The sequence below is a fragment of the Lissotriton vulgaris genome, chromosome 2_2, assembly GCF_964263255.1.
Source record: "Lissotriton vulgaris chromosome 2_2, aLisVul1.2, whole genome shotgun sequence".
Lineage (NCBI taxonomy): Eukaryota > Metazoa > Chordata > Amphibia > Caudata > Salamandridae > Lissotriton > Lissotriton vulgaris.
The window spans coordinates 217,283,838-217,307,875 of record NC_141688.1 but is presented as its reverse complement, the minus strand read 5'-3'; the positions used below and the strand labels follow the sequence as shown (position 1 = coordinate 217,307,875).

The 24,038-nt window shown below is 44.2% G+C and overlaps 1 protein-coding gene across 3 annotated transcripts in view; it reads left to right on the top strand.

Moving 5' to 3' along the window:
* LOC147729263 (anoctamin-1-like) overlaps positions 1-23,693 on the top strand; it is a 921,928-nt gene extending 898,235 nt beyond the window's left edge. For all 3 annotated transcript variants that reach the window (XM_086959573.1, XM_086959572.1, XM_086959574.1), the window contains 3 exons: positions 8,102-8,286; positions 14,881-14,986; positions 21,979-23,693. In XM_086959573.1, coding sequence (XP_086815699.1) covers positions 8,102-8,286; positions 14,881-14,986; positions 21,979-22,239 — 552 coding nt within the window. In that variant the 3' untranslated portion in view covers positions 22,240-23,693. The remainder of the gene's footprint in view (positions 1-8,101; positions 8,287-14,880; positions 14,987-21,978) is intronic.
* The last annotated feature ends 345 nt before the right edge of the window (positions 23,694-24,038 follow it).

Sequence of the window (24,038 nt, the reverse complement as noted above, 5' to 3'; positions counted from 1 at the left end):
TGTTTTGCCTGACAAGATGGCGGCACCCCCTCCAGTAATGGCGATGTCGGCGGCCTAACGCTATCGGGCCCCTGCTCTTATAACGAGGCGCCCCAACGGCGGACCGGCTCATAGCGGTTCTGGGCACACCACAGCGAGCATAGCATCTGGGCACAACACATTGGGGGCCTTCTGGCGTCCGCCGACTCGTGGATCACAGAGCAGGAGTCTGGAGGAAGGTCAGACATTGGGGGCAGCGAACCACACGCACAGGGGGCGGTGGCCCCGGAGGGATTCACAGCAGGGCGCCCTATCTGCAAAAGCACGTGCGCAACCTTCACTCTTGACCCTCGACGTTGCAGTACTGGCAGGTATACCTCGCATTACTAACGCTGCAGGGCAGCTACAACAGGAGGAGGCCACCTTGGGAACGACCTAGCCATTGAATACATCTACTACCTGCCACCAAGACGGAAACACGGCGACGTCGACCAGAGTGACGAGGGCGGCTAGACCCCAGCTGAATAAGGCGCCATCACCACCCGCCACCATGGGCAAGCCAGACAAACAGCAACCAAAACTGTCCTTTGAAAATAGGAAGGGGTCTAAGCCGGTGGATGACGCAGCGGAGGCCGGCGGGTCTTCGGCCTCGCCACTGTCTACCAACATGGAGAAGATACTACTAGCGATCCAAACAAATCTTCAGGACATCAACGGAAAGTTGGACAATCTAACGTGCAGGATGGATGGCATGGCTGCCCGACAAGAACAGCACGGAGAACGACTGGATGAAGCCGAAACTAGGATCTCTGCGGTCGAGGATGAGGCGCGCACGTCCACCACGAAATGCGCGGGAATGGAGCGCATCCTGGAGGTAATAAAAGCAAAGGAGGAGGATTTGGAAGCGCGCTCGAGGCGCAATAACGTGCGAATAGCGGGCCTGCCAGAATCCACCAACACGGGCCGCATGGAACAGTATGTTGAAGGGCTCTGCAGGGATATCTTTGGACCGGAAGCCTTATCGCAGATCTTCATTGTGGAACGGGCCCATAGATCGCTAGGCCCCAAACCGCCACCAGGTGCCACGCCCCGGCCGATAGTTGCGAGGATCCTAAACTACAGAGACAGAGACGTGATCCTAAGGCTTGCAAGGGAGAAAGGCAAAATCGTTCACCAGGGCAACACTCTGGAATTTTACCCCGATCATACGGTCGCTGTGCAGCAAGCACGCAGGGAATACACAGCGGTCAAGGCCAAATTGCGAGAATTAAACGTTGGATATTCCATGTTGTATCCTGCCCGACTGCGAGTGGTGTGGAAGGAACAGACGTTAGTGCTACCGACACCTAAGGCGGCCCTCGAACTTGTCAAGAAAATACAGCAAGAGGCGAGATCGGAAGCCCGACGAGACCAGAACAGAGACTCGGACTGAGGCGCCTAGACCACTCGAACTTTGCAGAGCGGTGGAGAATGCTGCACTGACTGCCACGAGGTTCTGCCAAACTGTCATTTTAGGCTGTCTATATAAGGTTTGTTGATGAACATCTGATTGAGGTGAGCTGCTGGCGCTTTATTATTGGTTTGTGCATTGGGCGGTGAAGAAGTGGGAGGCGGCTGAACTAACTGTGGCTATAGCCCTATCCTGCCCTGACCTGTCGCAGACACTCATGTTCGAACTGAACTGCCAGGCCTCCCTCATGGGAGCTCAGAGCCAACGGCCGCGAAGCGCCTGCGCCTGGGGCACGTTGGGGCACTGCATCAGGTCCTTATGTGCACTCGGTGCTCACGAGCCCTCGGAACTGGAAGGGGGACAGCCTATAACGTAGCTAACTAATGGACATTATGCTTCATCCCACGTCGAGAGATGTGCATCCTCTAGGGCGGCATCATTGCCTACATCAAGCGCAGGGGTGGTACTGGGAATGTGGGCATGTGGATTAATGGACACATACTTCGCGTTTCAATTAGATTCATGTTAATGTCGCCTGCACCTGTCTGTCGGGTGACGTGCTGCGCCACTAGCGGTCCTCCATGAGGGTACAACCCTACTCGAGTTTTACTATGAGCACCAAGTTACTGGTTACACTGTTGAGGGAGTTGTGCTCTGAAAGGGTGAGGCTTCGGCAGGTTGGGGTTGCTGGAGTGGGAGGGATCTGGGGAGGAAGGATGTTTAACTGTTTAATAAGACCGAAGGTATTGCAAACCAGTGCATGTTACGGGTTAGCCCTGCTGGGGCTTGTGTCTGCAGGTGGTGTTCGGAGAGCTGGATGGGGTTGGGATGGGGGCGGACTACTTGCGTGCTTAGGATTGAATGGTACTGTGTTAAATGGGTACGCCAGGTTCCAATACTGGTAGCAGGCACGGACTGAACGTCCTTACGTGGAATATACGAGGGTTCTCACGCCCACAGAAAATTAGACAAGTGTTTGCCAGTCTCACCAGGTGGAATATTGACATTGCATTCCTGCAGGAAACGCACTTGGCTCCGCATACACACGCTACATTGGGGTCGAGATGGGCGGGATCGTCCTACAGAGCCTCATATTCCTCCTATTCCCGGGGGGTGATCATCTTGGTCAAGAAAGGGGTACACTTCGAAGAGAGACATGTGACTCACGACCCAGCTGGTAGATACGTGCTGGTGTCCGGCAAGATCAGGGGGCAACACCTTACACTCCTCAACATATATGGCCCGAACATCGACGCTCCCGACTTTTATCGGGAAATCTGGGGACACTTACAAGACAACACTGGCACACACATTTTATGTGGGGGGGACTGGAACGTAACACTACGGGACGGGCTAGATCGATCTTCCCAATCAATGGAACAACACAAGCAGGCGAGGCTTATGATAGACCACATGATGAGCGATTTAGCATTAGCGGATATCTGGAGACTACAACATACCGACGATCCAGGCGCTACTCACATTACAGCATCACACAATAGTTGGTCCAGACTAGACTATTGGTTAGGATCCAGGGATATTGCACTATGGGCTCGTACGGTAAAGGTGCTTCCACGCACATTATCGGACCACAATCCGGTAGTATTGCAACTAGACATTCCGCACTACACACCTCCCCCCTTTCACTGGCGTTTTAACTCCCAGGCCCTCACAGACCCCGTATATGTTGATACCCTGACTAAGGCGATCAAGGATTACTTCACTAATAACTCTCACACTACGGACGACCCATGTCTACTCTGGGAAGCCTTTAAGCCCACGATAAGGGGCGTCTGCATTAGCACCACCATAGGTGTACTCAAAGACATTAGGAGCCAGATCCGCCGCTGCGAAAATCAGATGAGGGATTTGGAACTGCAATATGAAAATACACGGGACATACAGCTATTGTCCCAACTACGAGACTTACACACAGAACATGCCGACTTCCTAGCGTCAGAAATCAAATATCTAGATCGCAAACACTCCGCCAGGGCTTTTGGTGAAGGGGGCAGGCCAGGGCGAGTACTGGCGCGGAAAATTTGTGAAGGGCGGGGGCCTTCGGCGATCCTGCGGGTCAAATCTGAGGCGGGTGTAGTTCACACACATTCGGCGGACATAGTCAAATGTTTTGCGGACTCCTACTGCACACTATACCAATCTCAACCAACGGCTACAGCGGAAGAAACTTACGAATACCTCCATGATGTGGCGATTGGCTGGCTGTCAGATGCCCATCGAGAATATCTGGCTCGGCCGATCACGGTAGAGGAGGTCACTGAAGTGATTGCATCGCTCCCAAACGGTAAAGCGCCGGGCCCGGATGGATACACGTCCGAATTTTACAAGAAATTTGTCGATATCATAGCCCCATATTTGGTGGACATGTACGGCACCTCCTTTGAAGGTTCACTGCTCCCCCCCACTCTGCGTGAAGCTATGATTATTGCACTCCTCAAACCGGCTAAAGACCCGGACTACTGTGACTCCTACAGGCCCCTATCCCTAATAAATGTGGACTCAAAAATACTTGCGAAGTTGCTAGCTGTCAGATTGTCCCCCCTGATGACTCGCCTAGTGCTCCCGGACCAAGCAGGGTTTGTCCCCACGAGATCCACCTCACATAACACGAGGTCCCTGTTTGCCCTGGCGCACTATCTAAAACCCTCGGTTAAAGCAGTGGCTGTACTACTCGACGCCGCCAAAGCGTTTGATTCAATCGAATGGAGTTACATGCTGACAGTCCTCAATAGGATGGGTTTTCCTAAAAGATTTGTTCAGTGGATCTCCTTGTTGTATACCAAACCGTGTGCGAGGGTCCGGATAAATGGGTACGTTTCGGCACCATTCGACATTGGTCGGGGTACGAGACAAGGCTGCCCTCTGTCACCCCTGCTCTTCGCGCTAGCGTTGGAACCACTGGCGTGCATCGTGCGTCAAAATTACAGGGAGTCGGCGTTGCAATTTGTGTCCAGACCACTGCACATATCGCTCTATGCGGACGACATGTTGCTTTATGTTCGCGATCCAGAAACACATTTGAACCCGCTCCTTAGGGAGTACATCCGCTTTGGGGGTCATTCTGGGTTGGCGATAAACTGGTCCAAATCCTCGCTAATACCCCTCACCGATTCCACTGATTCCTTTGCAATAGATTATCCACTAGAGTGGCAGCGCGACCCGATACGCTATCTAGGTGTCATGTTTCACAGGGACCCCGACGAAGTCATACGTGCGAATTACGGAGTGGTCATAGCCAAACTGGAAGATAAGGTCAATCGCTGGATACACTTGCCATTGTCCATAGCTGATCGAATAGCGATCGTCAAAATGAACATCTTGCCTAAGTTGTTGTATCTCTTCAACAACATCCCAATCACACCTACACGGGAGGTCTTTCGGCGCATCAAATCACTAGTCCTAACCTTGATCTGGGCGGGTAAGCAGGCTCGCATTGACCTACAGACCCTAACGCTCCCGGTGGCAAAGGGTGGGTTCGGGGTTCCCGATTTTCTCCTCTACTATCTCTGCGCCCAGGCTCAGTACGCCGCATACTGGTATCACGAAGTCCCCTACGTTACACACGTGGCCATTGAAGAAGGGGATGCCCATCCGGTCCCACTATCGGCGATATTGTCACACACTAGACCCCCGCTTCATTCAAAAGACATCAACACGGTAGACACCACGATCAAGGCATGGAATAAACTAGGACAATTGGCCCACAAGACCCCATTATATGCACCGAACATGCCATTACAGCACCATCAGGCCTTATCAGTCACTAGCGAGAAAGTGGGGATGTCACTACTGTCCAGAGCAGGGATAGACAAAATGTGCGACGTATTTCAGGGGGGCACATTCATAGAACTTGATAAACTAGATTACATACAAAATCAGACTCTTATGTTCCGCTTCTCATATTACAGATTGACTAGGGCATTGAAGGGACATTACCCTTCATTCCCAGAGGAGCCGGAAACACTAGCGCCATTACAGATGCTGATCACCACGAGCGATCTGTCTCATTTGGTATCCAGACTTTACGCTGCTGCACAGTCGGACATAGCAGGTCACACACTTAAAGCCAAGGAAAGGTGGGATACGCTACTGGAGGCTCCACTGACAGAGGTGGAATGGTATAGTTCATGCGCACTGACTCAGATACTTACACCAAACGGGAATCTGAGGATTATTCATTTCAAGTTCATACACCAAAGCTATTACACACCGGTGAAAATGCGCAGATACGGGCTTCAAGAGGAAGACAAATGTAAGCGCTGCAACAGAGATGGGGCAGACTTTGTACATTTGGCATGGAAGTGCGAGCGTGTGGCGACCTACTGGGAGGAGGTCACAACCGCGTTGTCGAGCATGTTGGATGACGAGGTGCACTGCACACCGCAGGTCTGTCTGCTCGGTATTATACCCCAATTCAGAGCGCTGAAGCGCAAATTCTGTGCTATTGCACTGCTCTTAGCCAAAAGACAGGTGGCACAATGTTGGCACAGCCGTAAGGTACCGACTGTGAAGATGTGGATGCATAGCATGTCTACTTGTAGGGATAAACTACAAACGTATGAAGAGGACTTACCTGCTAAATCTAGGCCCAAGGATGTGTGGTGCTTTTTGACGGACTATTTGAACTCCTTACAGGAGAATGGGGAGGATTAGTTGATGAGCGGGTGACGCCGTGAGATGAGTGAATGTCGTGTGGATATGGCCCCTGAAGACTACTTAAAGAGAATTATGTAACACTGCTTAGCTCACTGTATAGGATGTAACTGGAGGCAATGGCAGGTCTTAAGTTGGGGAAGTTAGAGTTTGGTTGACAAAATCACAAAATGTAAGACTCATGTCGATTGTACAATGCGTGCCCTGACTGGAAAATACCGGTGGGTTCTATTTACCGTTAACAGATTACTCTGCATATTCATTTTTTGGTTGTACTGATCTAACAAGATGCAATAGCGAGCCGGCCTCAGGGTTGTGGGCTCATGCGGTGTATTCTACTTTATGTTAATAAAGGTCTTACGCAAAAAAAAAAAAAAAAAAAAAAAAAAAAGTCCCACAAGGAAGAGATGCACACAGAAAGAAAAATTTCAAATGTACAAATAGTAAAGTCACTCAAGGAAGAGATACGAATGGATATACTCTGAGTCACATAGGAATGGTAGAGAGTACAAAGTTCTACAGCATATACTAGTGATTAGAGTTATCTCTATATACAGAAAAGCAGAGTTCCAATAAGTGGGGTCAGAGGGGGGATGTCGTTACAGAACCAAGGGAGGGTGGGAGGGAAACACAGGTATGGAGAAAAGGCAAATCAGAAAAGGGTAGAAACATTTGAGGATCGTCAAGGGGGAAACTAGGGAAAAGGGTTAAAGGACGAAGGAATGGGCAAGACGGCGGGTCAGGGTCCAGAGAAAAGTGGCCGAGAGCAGCAGCAAAATGGCGGCCAGGACAAAAGAAAAAGTAAAGAAGTCCAGGAGAGTCCATGGCGTAGTTTCTTTCCTTTGAATGTGGCTGCAGGGCTGCTGCCTGCATCTGGTGTATTCACAGCCCGCTGCTTTGTTTTGCGGAGCGGCAGTAGAATCAATGCTTCAAAGTCTCGATGTTTTGCAAATATCTTAACCTTTGGTATGTCTCGGTCAGAAAAGGTTTTTTGATGTTGGTGAAGATACACCCCTAAATAATATAGTGATGTATTCATACTCTGCCTACTGATAAAGAAGGTATGGGTACCTCTCGGAGACAGTGACACAAAACTACACTCCTTAATATGGTATAATTCCCCCAATAATTCAGTGTAGTGACACATTGGCATTCCCTCTTACGCAGCTTACACCTCAATGCTTCGGCCTTACTGAAACACTTTTGTGGCCAGTCATACGTACATGCTCACCTCACTCTTATATACACACTGACACACACTCACTCATTAGCCTCATTGGTAAATCAGAGGAACTAGACCTCACTGCAAAACAAGCCAAGAGCACAAGCCTCACTGCTATACACCAACCAACGAGCCTCGCTGATAAATAAAAGAAACTAGACCTCACCGTTAAACACGCCAAGAGCACAAGCCTCACTTCTACACACCAACACATGGGCCTTGTTGATAAATAAAAGAAACCATACCTCACCGCTAAACACGCCAAGAGCACATGCCTCACTGCTACACACCAACCCACAGTCCTCTAAGCATTGGTCAAAATGGGTATGGGATCCTATTGATTTGTGTAATCTGACATCATGTTTACAGTATATCATTTGTTGATGCATAAGTGGTATTCTCATTTTGTTTTATAGCTGTCTAGTTTGTACTTAATCCTCAACTCGTGTATTATTTACCCATCTCCGGGACATATAAAATGTCATGATCACGCCTATACGCTGTCTAGGAAGGCAATGACCAACATTTCCCTAAATTTTGCCAGTTTTCCTAGTAATTAAATTGAATTCTTTGAACATTGTATTTGTTAATGTTGTGTTCTACTGTTTTGATTAATCAATTGTTTGGTAGTTAACATGGCTGGTACTGATGATTTATAGCATTGAAACCTATATTGGCTGAATGATGATCATGTGTGTTGAGTAGTGTTGGTTGGGGATTTGTGGGATTTCATGTCTCTTAACACTGCACTCATGCTGTTTACTGTCACGGTTCAGGCATTTGTGATCTCATTCACATCTGACTTCATCCCACGCCTCGTGTACCTGTACATGTACAGTGCAGACGGCACCATGCATGGCTTTGTGAACCATACCCTCTCGTATTTTAACGTCAGTGATTTCCAGCCGGGAACGGATCCCATTAACCTCGAAGAGATTGGCTACAATGTGGAGATGTGCAGGTAGATCATTTCTTAGAATTGACGTAACATTTTCTTGTGTGTCCTTTTTGTTGGATGTTTCATTTAACATTTTGGAGCACCATCCAAAGTTCTTTCATCAAGCTTCAATTTTTCAAAAGAAAGTTTTTGTGGTATTGTAAATAGATTCCAATCTCAGACATTAACATAAATATTAGTGTATCGATACTCTGTCTTACAAATGTATTCGTTTTTTTGTTGATGTTAATCATAAATACATATCACTGCCAACGACGATTTAACAAGTGATGCGTGTAGACTTTGAGTGTGTGGCTTCCCTATGAATGCTGACTATTTAGCAGCTTGGCAAAAAAACAACCCCTTATGCCATACTATTCATGGTTACCCATATACTGCATACGCACGCTCTCCAGATACCGTGGTAGCACATGAAATGACTTATGTTGAGAACAGGTATGCATGCATTTGCAAGGAGATACTGACTAGCCTAATTAAGTGAATCAAAGGCACATGAATGCACACATGTGCCAGTGACCCTTCTCAAACTCATACACACCAAACAAACATAATAAAACCAGTATATTAATTCAACATTAGCTAACCTAAGTATCAAAAGATACCCACATTTTGGTTGGTAGTGTTGCGTCCAAACTTTCCAATTTTATAAAAACACAAATATATTGGGAGTGCATTTAACAGAGGTTAAAGGTATAATTCAACAAAAGTCAACAAAAAGTGTAAAATTATTTCTTTAACCTCTGTTGAGTGTACTCTCAATACAATTGAGTTCTGATAAGATTGCAGAGCCTTGACTGACTGTAATACTCCACACCAAAAAAAAAGGTATCCTTTTGATATTTCTTATAGCTTTAGATCGGCCAAAGATTTCTAGTCCCTGATAGGAGAGGTCCTGCAAGTGAGTTTTGTACCTACCAGGTAGAACCATGATTCTCAAGGGTAAATGATATGTTAGATTGCCAGGACACCCAGTGTCTATATAAAAGATTACATTTTATATTTATTTTAGATAAAAATGTCAGTTGGGCATAGCTTGAAAACCTTTCATGACGCTGGGCTCACAGAATAATGTTGGACACCGATGTTTCTATCTAAGTTCTGAAATAATTTCAGTGAAACAACCACCAAGTGGCATAAGTAGGCAGTCATGATTCGGAAAACCTCCAAGTGCTGAAGCTAATTTTTCCAATGGCCACCACTCATCCTCCATCTCTTTAGCTTGAAGATCAGTTTACCAAATTCTTTTCTTAGCCAAGACTTGTCTTTGGTCCCCTACAATTCTCTGTAAAAATGACAGAACACTTTTCTTTGCAATTATATAACAAATAGATATATAATATATATAACAAAAAAAACAACGAATAATTTTTTTGCATAAAAGTTTCATGTTACTATCATAGGCTATTCCATTCCTCCTGCACCTTTCCACACAGGTTAGAACTTGCGTTTGGAACTAGACACATGTTTTCTCGAAATGTAGTTTATCAATGTGCATTGCCCCATAGCCCATCAAGTGTGCTTCTGCTTTATAAAATATTAGAAATAGATGATTTATAAATACTTTCTGGACCATGAACAGAAAATGTAATCGCTCCTGTTTAGAATTAGAAATAAAGCGTGGACATGGAGCAAAGATACATTTCACTGTGGATTAGTGCTTAGAAGGTTATCCAACATAAGTCGACAAGGTCATGTCACAGTCTCAGAATATTCTCTCATTATATGTGTGAGCTCCATTTAAATGTATGGTATGTAAATGTTATATGTGTGGCTATTTTGAAAATCAGTCCTGTTTATGCCGATCCTGAAAAGTAACTTTACACTTCTTAAATGCTCTATATTTGTAGATATTGGAAAAATAAGTTGATTAATACTAAACTAAAAAGATAATAGGAAGTGGCATCACGGACTTTTTGCAAAACCATCTTTAAAAAAGAAACCATAGAGGCGAACCCCTATTTTTTTATTTAGTCTTTGAAAGGAAAAAAACAGACACGTAGATTTCATGTCCAAGGTGTTAAAAAATGTCTTCACCACTTTTCCCAGCATCCCTCTTTACAGGAAGAGACGTCCCCTTATTTTCGATCATCTCTTTATAAAGTGACATCACTGAGATTCCACCAGAAACGTCTTACCTATTCCCCTATTTCAGTCAACTTCTCATGGTGTGCCACCGCCTCGCCATGCCCAGCTAAGGGCTGCCATAGAAGAGGTTGTCTCCTTTATGGGCATGTTGAGGAAGGAAGAGAATGAAGGCATTCTGTTCCATTTCATCTTCAACCTCTACAATCAACTGCTTGGAAATCTACTTATTGGCAACAGAATAAAGACCTATCAATCAGGCAACATAACAACATAATTTGTGGCTCCTGACGTTGTTAGTCTGTTGGTTGTTAGTGTGTTGCTCTCTAACTAGGTTTCTAGTCTAAAAATACCTATATAGACATATATACATTCAGGCAACACTTTGTTTAACTCCTGAATTAATCGAGCGTTTGTACTAACCATATTTAGATTTTGACAATCCACTAAATTGAAACTTACCTAAATCACATCTGGTATAAAAATATAGAGCCCGATTCACAAAGGGGCTCTGCACTCGTAGTGGCAGGTAATGATGCGAGACCTCCGCCTTTTGTGTGTCGGGCCTAGTAGTAAGGCAATAACAGAGCCTTTCAAAGGCATTACATTGACATAATAAGGTGTATTAACACTTTACATCTTTCTTTAGTGTATGTCAAATGTGCCGATATTCCAGGTTCTTATTTTACTTCAAAAAGTCAATGTATTTCAAAATCGTTGCTTATGATTGTGAAGTAGATATATGGTACTCTTGTTTCCCACTACACGCCTTTAAGCCACATTTGATTCAAAATCACATTTGTTGTCATCCTTGTGAGCCATTTAACTTGACAACTGACTTTACATTTCCTTACAAAGAAATGTACTGCAAAACTATGAATCAGGGTGTATCAGCCACATGCATCAAAGGAAATTGCATTCGCAAACGGTGCGAAACGCAAAATTCGGCCGTTTGCGAATGCAATTTCCATTTTTGGGATGCATTAACATTTGGTAATTTTCGCAATTTAAGAAATTGCAAAATTGCGATTTCTTAAATTGCGATTGCATTTAAGGAATCTCAAATTGAGATTCCTTAAATGCAATGCATCAAACTCTGAAAATTTATGAATTCGCAAATAAGAGGAGCAAATTACCATGAAGTTGACCTTTTTGGTAATTTGCGAAAACTTTGAAAAATGCACTACAGTGCATTTTTCAAAGTTCCATTTTACACACACACATGCCCTTAGGGCATGTGAGTGTGCAAAATGTACTTCTAAGCAGATTTCAGGGGTGTAACAGGGTGTCCTTTGGACACCCCTGCCCCCTTGAAATTGCATTCTTAATTTGCGAATTTCTAATGGTGAATTGCAAATTAAGAATGTCTTTCCATTCATTCTTATGGGCCTCTAGGCCCATAGGAATGGATGGGGAAGTATTCCTTAATTGCGTTTCTCTATTAGAGAATCGCAATAAAGGAATTTTAAGAAATCGCTATTTTTATAGCGATTTCTTGTTGCATTGCAGTTTGCAAATCCTTAATTGCGATTCCTTATTTTTCGCAATTAAGGAATCGCAAAATGCAATATTGATGCTTGTGCCTGTAAATGTTTTAACCGTTCAAATGCTAGATTTGAGTCACTATTTGCAAGATCAACCCCCAAACAAAGTTTCAGGTTTGGTAGATTATATTATCTCCAATATAAATTTTTATTTAATAACAAAACTACCTGGAATCCCATCACCCTGAGCTTTAAAACCAACCCTCATCCCTACCCCCAAACCTAACTGCAGCTCATAAAATTACCCCAACATCCGCCCTGAGCCCTAAAACCCTTCCAAAAATTACCCCTACCACCTACCTCACCCTGAGCCCTAAAACCCTTCCAAAAATTACTCGCCCCCCTCCTCCCCCACCCTGAGCCTTACCAACCGACCCCCAACCCTTTAAAACGGATCCGTCCCCAGCCCTACTTACCTGTCCGTGTCCGGAGCTTCCTGTTCCGACGCTTCCTCTCCCGACATGTCTTGTGTCTCCCCGTCCATCTGGACAGCTAGACCACAAACAGTCTTAACCATGCGTGGTTAAGGCAAGCGTGGTGTAGCTTGCAGGGAAACTGCACACGTGGTGCAGCCCGTGCAGTAGATGCCATTTCCCCAAAAATGGTGGCTTCACTTTAATAAGCTATACAAGTATGTTCTGTGTCCCAAGACTGAACAGCAAGGAGTCATTGAGAAATGTCACTGAGGCTCAAGAAAATGTGACTAAAATTACTTCACCACAGCAGCAGCAGCTAAGGTTCTTGCTGAGATATGAAGGTGTGCAACCGTGGTAGGTGGTTCTACTGGCAAGCTCAATGTCAAGTAGTTGATGACTGTTATTGCCTATTAGGTATTAACGCCATCGTTCACCTCAGGAAGGTCTCATGAAAGATGATGAGGGACCTTTGCAGCTTAAATACCGATGATTGGTTTAAACTTCATATACTAACCTTATCCAGCGACAGGTCCACAAACATGCCATATAGCAAGAGCTATTTTATTATCCGTCACACAGACATTTAGACTTCTTTAGGCAGTCTCTGGTGGAAGATGGGGTGCAACAGTTTGTGGAGACGAATGTAGAGCCTGCAACATGACAGCAGCAGTTAATTAAAAAATTACCTATAACCTTGATGAAATTATCGGTTTTAGGAACTGCATTGTCTTACATTTGCAATACTTGTTGTACACCAGATAGTTTTAGGGTCAAATCATAGAGTAGGAGAGGTGCTGGCATTGAGTTTCTGAATGTCAAAGATTAATTAATTGCGAGGAATCGGACTAATACCAGGTTATCACCACACCTGCAGAATGTGCAGATGATTTACATTCACAATAATTTGATACAAATTTTAAAATAAGTCCTAAAGCTGCACATATATGTTTATTACTATGATAGAGTGCAGATGTAGGGCTTGCTTAAAAGTTTGGCAGTGCGGGAGTGGGGTGGCACACCACGGCCCTGCACTGCCAAATTCAACCTCTGGCCAACGCCTGGTTACGAGTTTTCTCGTTGTCTAGCGGGCGGTCCTTTAAAAAATGCACCGCAATGGGAACACCAAAGCAAATTCCTTCACAGAATGAACACCACCATGACACCGCTGTCTGTGAGGAAACTAGTAATATGCTAGGAGTGGCAGCAGCAGCCCAGCCAAGCATATTACAGCCTTGAACCTCCACGCAACCGCCAGGGATTACAGATCCCTGGCAGTTGCTGTAGCCTCATTGCGGTCCTGCTGCGAAGTTGCAATTCGGTGGTCAGACCTCTGGTGCGTCGGTGACCGCCACACCACCATGGGTTTGGCGGTCCTATTGACTGCCAAACTCGTATTCTGTCCCTTAAACATTTGCAAAATGCACAAAGATTTTGAAAGGTTCTTCTGGTAGAGTATGACCGTCTGTCCAGAAGTAGTCCTCGTAATCTTTTGTGAATTTCTATTTAGTCACATGTGAACGTTGTCCAGCATAAATTATTGCACAATGTTATATGGGAAGATGTCCTGCAAGAGTGCACTTGCCAAATTCTTTTCCACTAAGAAAATAATTTTCTCTTTGGATAGACCTCTTCCTCTATGCAACCACCAATTTTGTATTGTTCTCTTCCCAGTCTCCCAATCTTAAAAGGGATTTAACTCTGTCCTAAACAGAAGTAAACATTCAACCTCTTCTCAAACAATATATAAGAAATATTTACCTGCAAATTTAAATCTATGAGGGAGTAGATCTATTTCTGATTGTAAAATCACATTCTGTGAACTACAAACGTTTCTTTGCATTTATCAAAAAGTATTCACGCATGTGAACTGTACTTTTGCAAAAAGCTCTCAGAACTGGATCCATGTATGAAATATAATTTACAATTAGTAGTGAGACTACGGCCTTTGTGACTAACGCTGGTGTTGTGACTTCCCTAGCAACATCTGCCCTACTTTTCCTTATCTACACCGTCCCTGCTGCACAGCCAGGGTGAGTGCTGGAGTTGTAGGTGATGAGTGGGGTGCTGAATGCTTGGGATGTCATAGAATGCAGGGGGGGCTGGTGATGTGCTGAGTGTCAGTGGGAGTGTGCAGGCTGAGCAGCAGGGAGGGTGTAGCTAAGGAAAAGGATTGCAACAGTTAAGTAACAACAGCTGCACGAGGATCCCACTTCAGTGCTAGTTTCCTCATCCACCTCTGCAAAGGAGCCATTAGGTGAATGACGGCGCAGAGCATCTGATGCCCACAGACAAAAAAACATTCTAGAATGCCTGGTGTTGTTGATTTTTAAAGTAGCAGGACTGAGAAAAGATATTTGTTTTTCTGTCTACAATGAAAGGCCCATTTGAAATTTAATATAATTATAGCGTTCGGAGTACTAATTACTATGCTAATTTAAAATCTTTAAACGCTGTTAACTGTACATATAATGGACTCATTTGTAGCATTATTGGACTGTAACATTTCACTGATCACGGGCCGTTGTGGGCGCTCTTTGTCTTCTTATGATTTGCAGGTACAAAGATTACAGGGAGCCCCCATGGTCCGAGCACAAGTACGAAATCACAAAAGACTTCTGGGCCGTCCTCGCAGCACGTTTAGCATTTGTCATAGTTTTCCAGGTATGTATATGCTAAATGCACATGTGTATAGCGCACACTGCAACATCGAATTGGCTCTAGGTGGTAAGGAGTGGAGAGGCAGCAGCTAGGTAATGCTTGGGAGGTGTGACTTGGAAAGGTGAGCGGCAGGGATTGCTGCCTATGGGAGGAGGCCTGCACTCTGATTAGTTACCTCTACAGTTGAACTCTTAGGGGTCCATTAGGATGGTGGGCGGATTGCCCCACAGGCTGGCGGTAGCCACCGCCCACGGGGGCAATCCACCCGCCATCCTCACCTAAAGGACCCCCACCATATTAGGATGGCGGGGGGACCGCGGTGGACGGAAAGACCGTCTGCCACTTTTCCGCCCAGTCACCTTGCGACCGGGACGGGAAAGGTCCAATATGGTGGCGGTGTCTAATAGACACCGCCAGACTTATTAACAGGGCTTTTTCAGATGCCTTTCCGTGGCGGCGATGCCTCCATGGAAAGGCATGCAGTCTTTACTCTGGGGGGCCCCCTGTGGGCCCCCAGAGTGAAGGAGAGGTGGGGGGTGCACACGGGGGTACCTGTGGTACCCCGCTGCATTTGCATAAACAAAGCGACAGGCACCGCTCAGTGCTTGCCGCTTTGTTTATGCAAATGCATACGATCATTTTTAGCATTGTGGTGAGCGGTGCTGAGACCCCGCCTTTATGACGGGCTGTCCCAATAACCGATAGGATGGCGGGCGGACTAAGTACGCCCGTCATCCTAATGAGCCCCTTAGTGTCATTAAGCTGGGAGTGCTGCAAATGTAGATTGGTGCAGTGTGGTGTGCTCTTGATGTGGTGTGGTAGGACTCATCCCAAGAGATATGTTGGTCTATCCTCTAGTAACAGAATAAGTAACTGATTGGGAGTTAGTAGAGTGGTATTTCATTGACTGGCTGCACAAAACGAAAAATTGCTCATACAGCACATTTTGGAAACTAAGTGGAATTCCAAACCCTACCAGCCCCTTAACATGCACAGCCTGTCTTCAGAATGCTGAAGTCTGCAGGGATCGAGCTGTTCTCTCAGCCATTAATCAGCCATAACAGGGCTGCAGTTAAAAGTTAATCATGCTATTAGAAATGATTAATCGTCGATGGATCCAGCTGGCACGATCTCACTTCATTCTTATTAGATATAGTGCTATTCTCTCCATATAGACGAGGTGCAAGGATTGCGTTCAAAGGAGTAATTACCATAGAGGTACTGCTTAGACTCTATCACCGGTAGTGGGTAGATTCTTAGGGGGATACCTCCTGTTGTGAGTTTCTTACCGAAATTGCAGCATTCGGTGATTACTGCACCAACCTTTACAGGTATTGATTGTCAAAGCATGATTTAGAGCGGCTTGCGTCGCAAGGGATACTTATTGCATTAATCAAATAAGATACTGCGGCTTTTTCAGAAATGCGATATATATCACCTATTCCATCCTATAGGAGAATATAGGGCTTAATTAAAAGTCTGGTGGCCCATGGACCGCCAACCTCGCACTGGTGGTGTTCTGTCTGCCAGATCAGGACTTCCTAAGTAGTTCCAGCAGTGAACCACTGGCTGTGCCAACGAACCGATTTTCCCTGGTGATGGTGCGATGGAGTCAATATACTGAGCGGTACTGGCGCGGTCTTGCCAAGCATACTACGAGTTCCTTTCACCCCCAGCCTTTTCATGGTGGTGAGCCTGTCACAAAAAAGGCTGGTGGTGGGAGAATAGACACCCATGCCGCCTTCTGCCATGAGGATGCATTCTGTGTTCTTGCATCCCCCAGTTCACGTAAGGTATGGAATACATAGTCCATGCCGTGCTGGAACGTTTTTCCCATTCCCTTTTTCCGGGCACCTCCATGCGAAAGGCAAAGGGATTGTCCGCCTCCATGAGTATAAATCGTAATCAGGCGGGCAGTCTTTGGTGGCAGAGAGCCAGTACAACTGCGCCAAAGTCGTAATCAAGCATTTAATTCTTGTAGATTGCAGCATTTTTCTCCAGTTGAATTACAATAGGTTTGATCTTCTGTTAATGAGTAGCATGCATTAAGCAGGCCCTTAGAGAGCATTATACCCTAATACAATTCGGTAAATTTGCTTGGGAAAATTGCATGGGGTGTGGAAATGAGCTAACATTTCAAAATTTCAATATGTTAGGTAACAGAAGTTATAATAACATCCCACATCCATCGTTATTCTTTTGTTTATGTCTATAATGAGAACAAATTCTCGCCTCGCAGCATATTCCGATCATGGAGTCCCACTCTGCACCTCTGGGCAATAGCTTGCGTAATCAATAGAACGGCCCCAACAATGCTGAGGATGCCTGGCCTTCACCCTGGGGGTGCCCAGGAGTGGGCTCCTCACAGGGAAAGGCCAGGAAGGGGTTCCTTGGCGGTATTGGTACAAGCGCCGAGATGCCTCAGGGTAGTTGTGCGCTATATAAGTGCGTAATTATTATTATTATTATTTATCATCATTCTTTTATATATGTTGTAGTAACAGCACACATGCGCTGTCATACTTTTGTCCACAGTTATAAGAACATGCCACTTACATCATCATTCTCGTTACCATAGTTATAACAATGCACATATAGTCACTCTTTTATCCATGCTTATAATAACCGCGCACATGCCACATCATTACGCTTCAGGGATGCTCCTCATCCCAGTCTTTACATTACGAGTTGACCCAACTGCACCCAAGAAAGACATTTTTGCAAGCTTTTCCTTTCCGTTTCCTAAACAAATTGCTTAGGGCCAGATGTAGGTGGCCCAATACCGGTCGGTAATGGCCGAAATTACCGAATTTCGTCCGTTACCGACCGGTATTTGGCTTATGAGATGCAGGTGGCATGATTCCTGGATTCAGTATTTTACCCAATCAGTAATTTCAGGAATCGATAAATTACCGAATTCTTAACATACCGATTCTGTAAATTACCAAATCTGTAATGTAGGGAGCACTCAAGTTAGTGAACTTCAGAGTTAAGGATTCGTTATTTATCGCCAACTACAAGTTGGTGGTAATTATCAAAAACCTTTGAAAAAGCTATTATTTTGCTTTTACACCAGTGCGATGTGGCAGAGATACATGTCCTTAGGGCATGTTTGTGTGCCGCATGTGCACCCATGCACTATTCAGGGTTGCAACAGGGTGTGAATGTGACACCCTTCCATCCTTGAAAATGTCTGCCCTATTACCGATTCGGTATTTACCGAATCGGTAATACTGAATGGCTTCCCATTTATTCCTATGGGCCTCCAGGCCCATAGGAATGAATGGGAATCACTGAATCGGTAAATACCGATTCTTAATTACCGAATTCGGTATTTAAGAATAGGTAAACTGAGATTACCTACATATGGCCCTTAGTTCTCTGCCTCCAGGGTGACTCTCCTGTCACCCTGGCGACTTGCAGGTTCTGTGTCACCAAGGCGGACCGCTTGTGGGTAAGCAGTATTGATATTTGAAGTTCTTGCTAAAATTTGGGCCTGCGATGCTGTGCAGCTGACTTCGGAGCACAGGGTTCACGGTTCGATCCCTGGCTCTAGTGGCAGCTCAGCTCAGCACCATGTGACGTTGGGCAATTGCTCACTTAATTTCCACTCACAACGGCCCCCAGCGCCTTAGGACCAGTAAGTGTGAGTAGTTTGCGCAAGGGCAGGGAGCGGAGGCAGCACTCAGCTCTGCGCCACATGGACACTAACTCGAGTTGGTGCTCCTGGCAGTGCTCTGCTGCGTGGATATATTAGAAGCAAGGCAGCACTGGTAGTTTTGGAAGGAACAATTATCTATTGACGTGATAGTCTGATACTAACCTACTTATATGAAGAAGTACTACTGTTTTAGCATGCTCCTGCTTTAAAACACTGATATGGAGACCGTTAAGTGCTCTCAGAAAGTGTAAACATGTAGAATCTGAAAAAGAAATCATTTCCCTTTCCAAGAAAGACTTAAATGAGCTAATTACAGAAGCAATTAATTCAACTTTGAAAGAAGTTACCAGACAAGACAGACTTCATTTTTAATGTTGATGTGGAGGAGGACCAAGAGAAGAGGCCAAGAAGGAAATGTGTACAAAGATTGCAATCTGTTGTCACGATAAAGCACAATAAATAACCAAATCCATAGCAAGTTGTGGATGATTTTTCCCCTTAATATACGTCGAAGATTGTGGATATGTCCCTTTAGACAATATCATGGTGGTATTCCAGGCATGGATAAGAATTCTTAGCCTCATCGGTCTTTCAAAGGGCCAAGGAAAGTGTTCTAAATGGAGTTGTACAACCGCAGCAGAGGATGTGCCTTTTTAACACCTCGGCGCCAACGCCTGTAGGTGTTCCCTCTGTACCACTTCAGGTAGGAACTCAGGGGCATATTATCAAGGAGGGCGACAGGAGATTATCGCTGCTTTAGCGGCCGTTGTCGGCCGCTAAGCGGCCATAATTCTATCGCCCTATTAGCAAGCTGTCGCTAACAGCAGTTAGGCGATAGCAAGTGGTTTGGGGCCCGCTTTGCATGTCAGCGATATTTATCGCTAATGACATGCAAAGTGGGCATACCCAACCTGTTAGCGATGTTAGCCACTGCTTTCAGTCGCTATCTCCTATTATCAATGCAGGCGAAGTGATGGAAATATTCGTGATAAGCGCGAATATCTCCAAAACCTAACGCCTGCTTAGACCAGTTCTTAGCCATTATATCCAATGGAGGTGGATATTATGGCTAAGACCCTATTGGCATTAATGCATGAATATCGCTGTATTCTCAGCGATATTCACGCATTTCGCGCTATCGCCGGATATTTTATCACTTTAGAGATAAACCTTGCTAATAGCACGTTATCTCTGCGATATCCGACTATGCTTGGCGATAAAAAAAAATGTGCTAAGCCCAGTTAGTGATAAATATCGCTAGTTGTTGGTAATATGCCCCTCAATACCTGGTTCTTCCAATGAAGCCAGCAGCATGGCACCTGGGGACCCGCCAGGGTGACAAGCATGACTCTAGAAATATCAATTGATTGACTGTTGATGTCAAAACTTACCAGGATAATGTTCTAGTGTACGGTGGTAATTTGGAAGAGCGCAGTGTGAGGCTACATGAGGTTCTGGATGGATTTAAAGTGAGTGAGTCCGTAATGAGGGCCAAGAGTATCCATAAAGAAGTGTTCGCAATGCAAAGAATCCTGTATATCTGCTTGAATATGTTTAAGTTCCTGTACAATGTCATTTCTTTGTATTTCATAAAATAAAAATGTATATTTGTGTAATGAGGGAGAAGGTGTGTGGTAATCCAGGCATGGATACTGGCTATAACTAGACAGTTTTGAATGTTTACTTTTGGTATACGTGAAGATAGTTGAACGTGTCACTGCCCTAATGGGTGGGGCCCCAGATCATCTAAAAATAAAGGAATTCTGTTGGGATAGTGTTACACTTAAACATTAATCAAGAATGTATTCCTATCCAAGACTTTTTACAAAAAGATATCCTATAGAAGGATCTTTTTCGAAAAGACTTCCAAGGTCAATCTTTCTTGGCCAGTAAGGCATCCTCATCATCGCTGGCTTGTGAAGGAACATCCCCTCCAGAATCAGTAGAAAGGAAAGTGGAGGCCTCATTTATAAGAGTATAAAAGAGTAAAAACGAATGCAGCCTAGGTACCCCAGGAATTGCTGAGCGTTTTTCAGTCGCTGTGCGCATATCAGTCGCTATGCACTTTTCAGTCGTTGTGTGGTTTTCAGTCATTGTGTGGTTACCAGCAGGAAAGATGAGATTCTTTTCAGATTATGGCGAATATGGAATTATTAGCCTTCTTCCGGTCAGACACTGCTATTGACTCTTTCTAGGCTACAGTGAAAGTAGCGGGTGCTGCAGTAGCAGAAAGAAGTATCTTGTGGCTCAGATTTTGGACAATTGACTAAAGAGCTCAGATTCATCATCTAACATTTCTGTAGATAGACATGTTGCAGAAGTAAGCTGAAGAAAGAAAGATGTTACAACCAATTAGCGGGTACCTTCACACAAAAACCTCACCTCTTAGAACCTGAAGCCACAAAAAGCTCGGTAAGCCACACCTTCGCGCTACAGCATCGAATCCTAGTGGGGGGGGGGGGCATTGCGAAGCTTCAGCAACGCCTGCCTGCTCTTCGTGCTACGCTGGCAGATGTCTACTACAGACTCCCTGCTCCTCAGGGGCCTCTCCATTGTGAACTGGACTCCTGGCACCAATTTGAGGAGGTAAACTTCAGCGGGCCTAGCCTGGTGACTGTAGTCGACCTGCGCTCCGACGGTCAGCCTGAAAGTGTAACTGTGACCTGGTCCAGTATGACCAGATATCGCTAGTTAGCACTTTTGGTGCTATTTTATACTAAAATCTTTAAAAAACGTATAACCTGGTCCTACTTATTAGATTTTTGTCACTTTGGTCATGATTTATTTATTACATTTTACTCTATATTTCTAACTTGGTGTGGGATACCTTTTTATGTGGTGTTTTTTACTTTATTACTGTTTGAATTCTTGTACAAATTCTTTACACATTGTCTCTAAGTTAAGCCTGACTGCTCTGTGCCAATCTACCCGAGGTTTGAGCACAAGTTAATATGGGGTTGGCTTGTGCCTCCCTCCTCACAAGGATTGTAGTTGCTGCTTGACCAGGGTTCCCACCCCAGTCAACCAAAAACCTAATTTCTCACACTTACTTTGGTAGTACTACTTACCTACTACTGTATTCCAGGATTAAAATAGGAACCAGGCTTGCTCATAGTATTTGTGACTAAAGCCCTATTTCTCTCTGCTTGTCGTAAGAAATAGTGTGATTTAAACTAAGTGCATTAACTTCATTATTTTCTAAAAATGTACTGATATTGTCAATAAATAATTGATAATGCCGTTTTAGTTTGCAGAGGGGGAAAGGATAGGGATGGTAGGAGACAATGTGCATCTATCGCTTTTTAACACATTTTTTCTCTCTCTCTACTTCAAGAACCTGGTCATGTTTATGAGTGACTTGGTAGACTGGATCATACCCGACATTCCGAAGGACATTAGCGAACAGATACACAAGGAGAAGGTGCTAATGGTTGAAGTGTTCATGAAGGAAGAACAGGGCAAGCTCCAACTTCTGGAGACCTGGAAGGACCAGGACAAGAAGCAAGAAGAAAGCTGCAACAACCACAGCCCCACTCTTTCCAGGAGCCATCGGGATAGCACGTCATCTCATCACTCCTACAACGTGGATGTATAGTGGGGACAGCATCCTCTCACACTGTACATCTGGGCATTCCACTAAGTGAAAAGCCGCTACTTAAAGGGCAAGACTTGATCCATGGACAAGTAACTGGGGTGAAAGCACATATGCTGCATTGCTTTTGACCCCCACCTTGGTGTGAAACTCTGTTCTTATGAAAAAATGGAGGGCCACATTCTGATCAGGCATTTCTGTGTTTTCTTAGCACAAACTGTAAGGCAGGGAATTCTGTTGAATGCTGGGTTGTGTGGAAAAATGGACATTGGCATATTCACTGTATGCATAGATACTTTGTAAATGGTACTTTTCTGGGTAGAGATGTCATCTTTTACTTACTGACACCCGCACACATAGATATGTACATATATACACATATATATATATATATATATATATATATATATATAATTTGTATAAAGATATTAACAAAAATATATATGTATATATGTGTATACACACACAGAAGTGTGTGTTTATGTGTGGGCTTACTTATTTTATACTTATTTTTCTAAATGTGCTTCCTTTTAATACATCTACAGACATCCTCCAAAATGTTCCTTATTTATTGATGCAGGATTAAACTGAAAACAAACTTCTACACATGTGCTTCCTCCTGCCAAAACCTCCATGGCACTTATTTTCTGTACATACAAATATTTTTTAAAGACCTGTACGCTACAACACAGATTATTTCTGCATGTATGTTTCCTATATTTTAATATTAACAATCAGACAACAGAAACCACTACATTTCAAAAAATTCAATTTTTCTGCCAAGGTACTTTGACAACGAGTATCCAGTATTCTCTCTGATTTCATGACTTGTATACTCTTTGGATTTTTAAATATTTATTGGTTCTAAAAGGAGCGGAATGTGGAAACCTTGATTTTTCTTTTTTCTCATTTATTTCTAAGGGTGTTGTATGTCTAAGGATTAAACTGGTAACCAAAAGATTATAAAATGTATTCAAGTATGCTCTTACCAAAGAATTTTATGTAATATGTTGATAGGGGCAGGGATTGATGTAAAGAAGGGTTAGTGTTGTGCACTTTGTGAATTTGTGCTTTTTTTTGCAGGAACGCCACTATTCAAAAACAAATAATCAAAGGTGTTAATTCAGCTGATGTCCATGTTTCACAGCTCAATAAATATTGGCTATTGGCTCCACAACAAATCACTCCACTCATCAAATCCTGAGTGTGTGTGTGAATATACATTATATATATAAAACAGTACTTACTGTATAGAAGATAGCAGAAGTACTTTGGGTCCAAGTGATTTAAATTCCACTCTAGTAGATTTACTTGGTTACAGCTAAACTTAAGTAAATACCTATACCTATTGTGAAGAGTAGAATTGCCCTACCTACAAATGTAAATTATTGTTAGTTACTGAAGACAATATAGTGACTTCTTTGCAAGTGGCATTTCTAAACAGTCTTGATTATGCCTAAATTATGTTATTCCTGTCACTACCCACAGATAAGCAATCAAACAGTGAGGGTAAGAGGAGTGGGTGCGTTTACTGCTGGTCATTACTCTTTACATGGATGTGGTCTGATAGGCTTAATAAGACTGTTGTGTCGTGCTCTCTTCAGAGCAGTCCATCCTAGTCCCATTTTAAAGTTTATTGAAAGTTTATTTATTTCTTACTTAAGAAAACAAATATTAAGTCGCTTTAGGGACTTATACTGTACATGCAAATAAAGTAGAAAACAAGCCTGCAACAACACAACTAACCTTAAGGAAATTTGATTTCAAATACAATATCAAATCCCAGTCCAAAAGCACTGAAA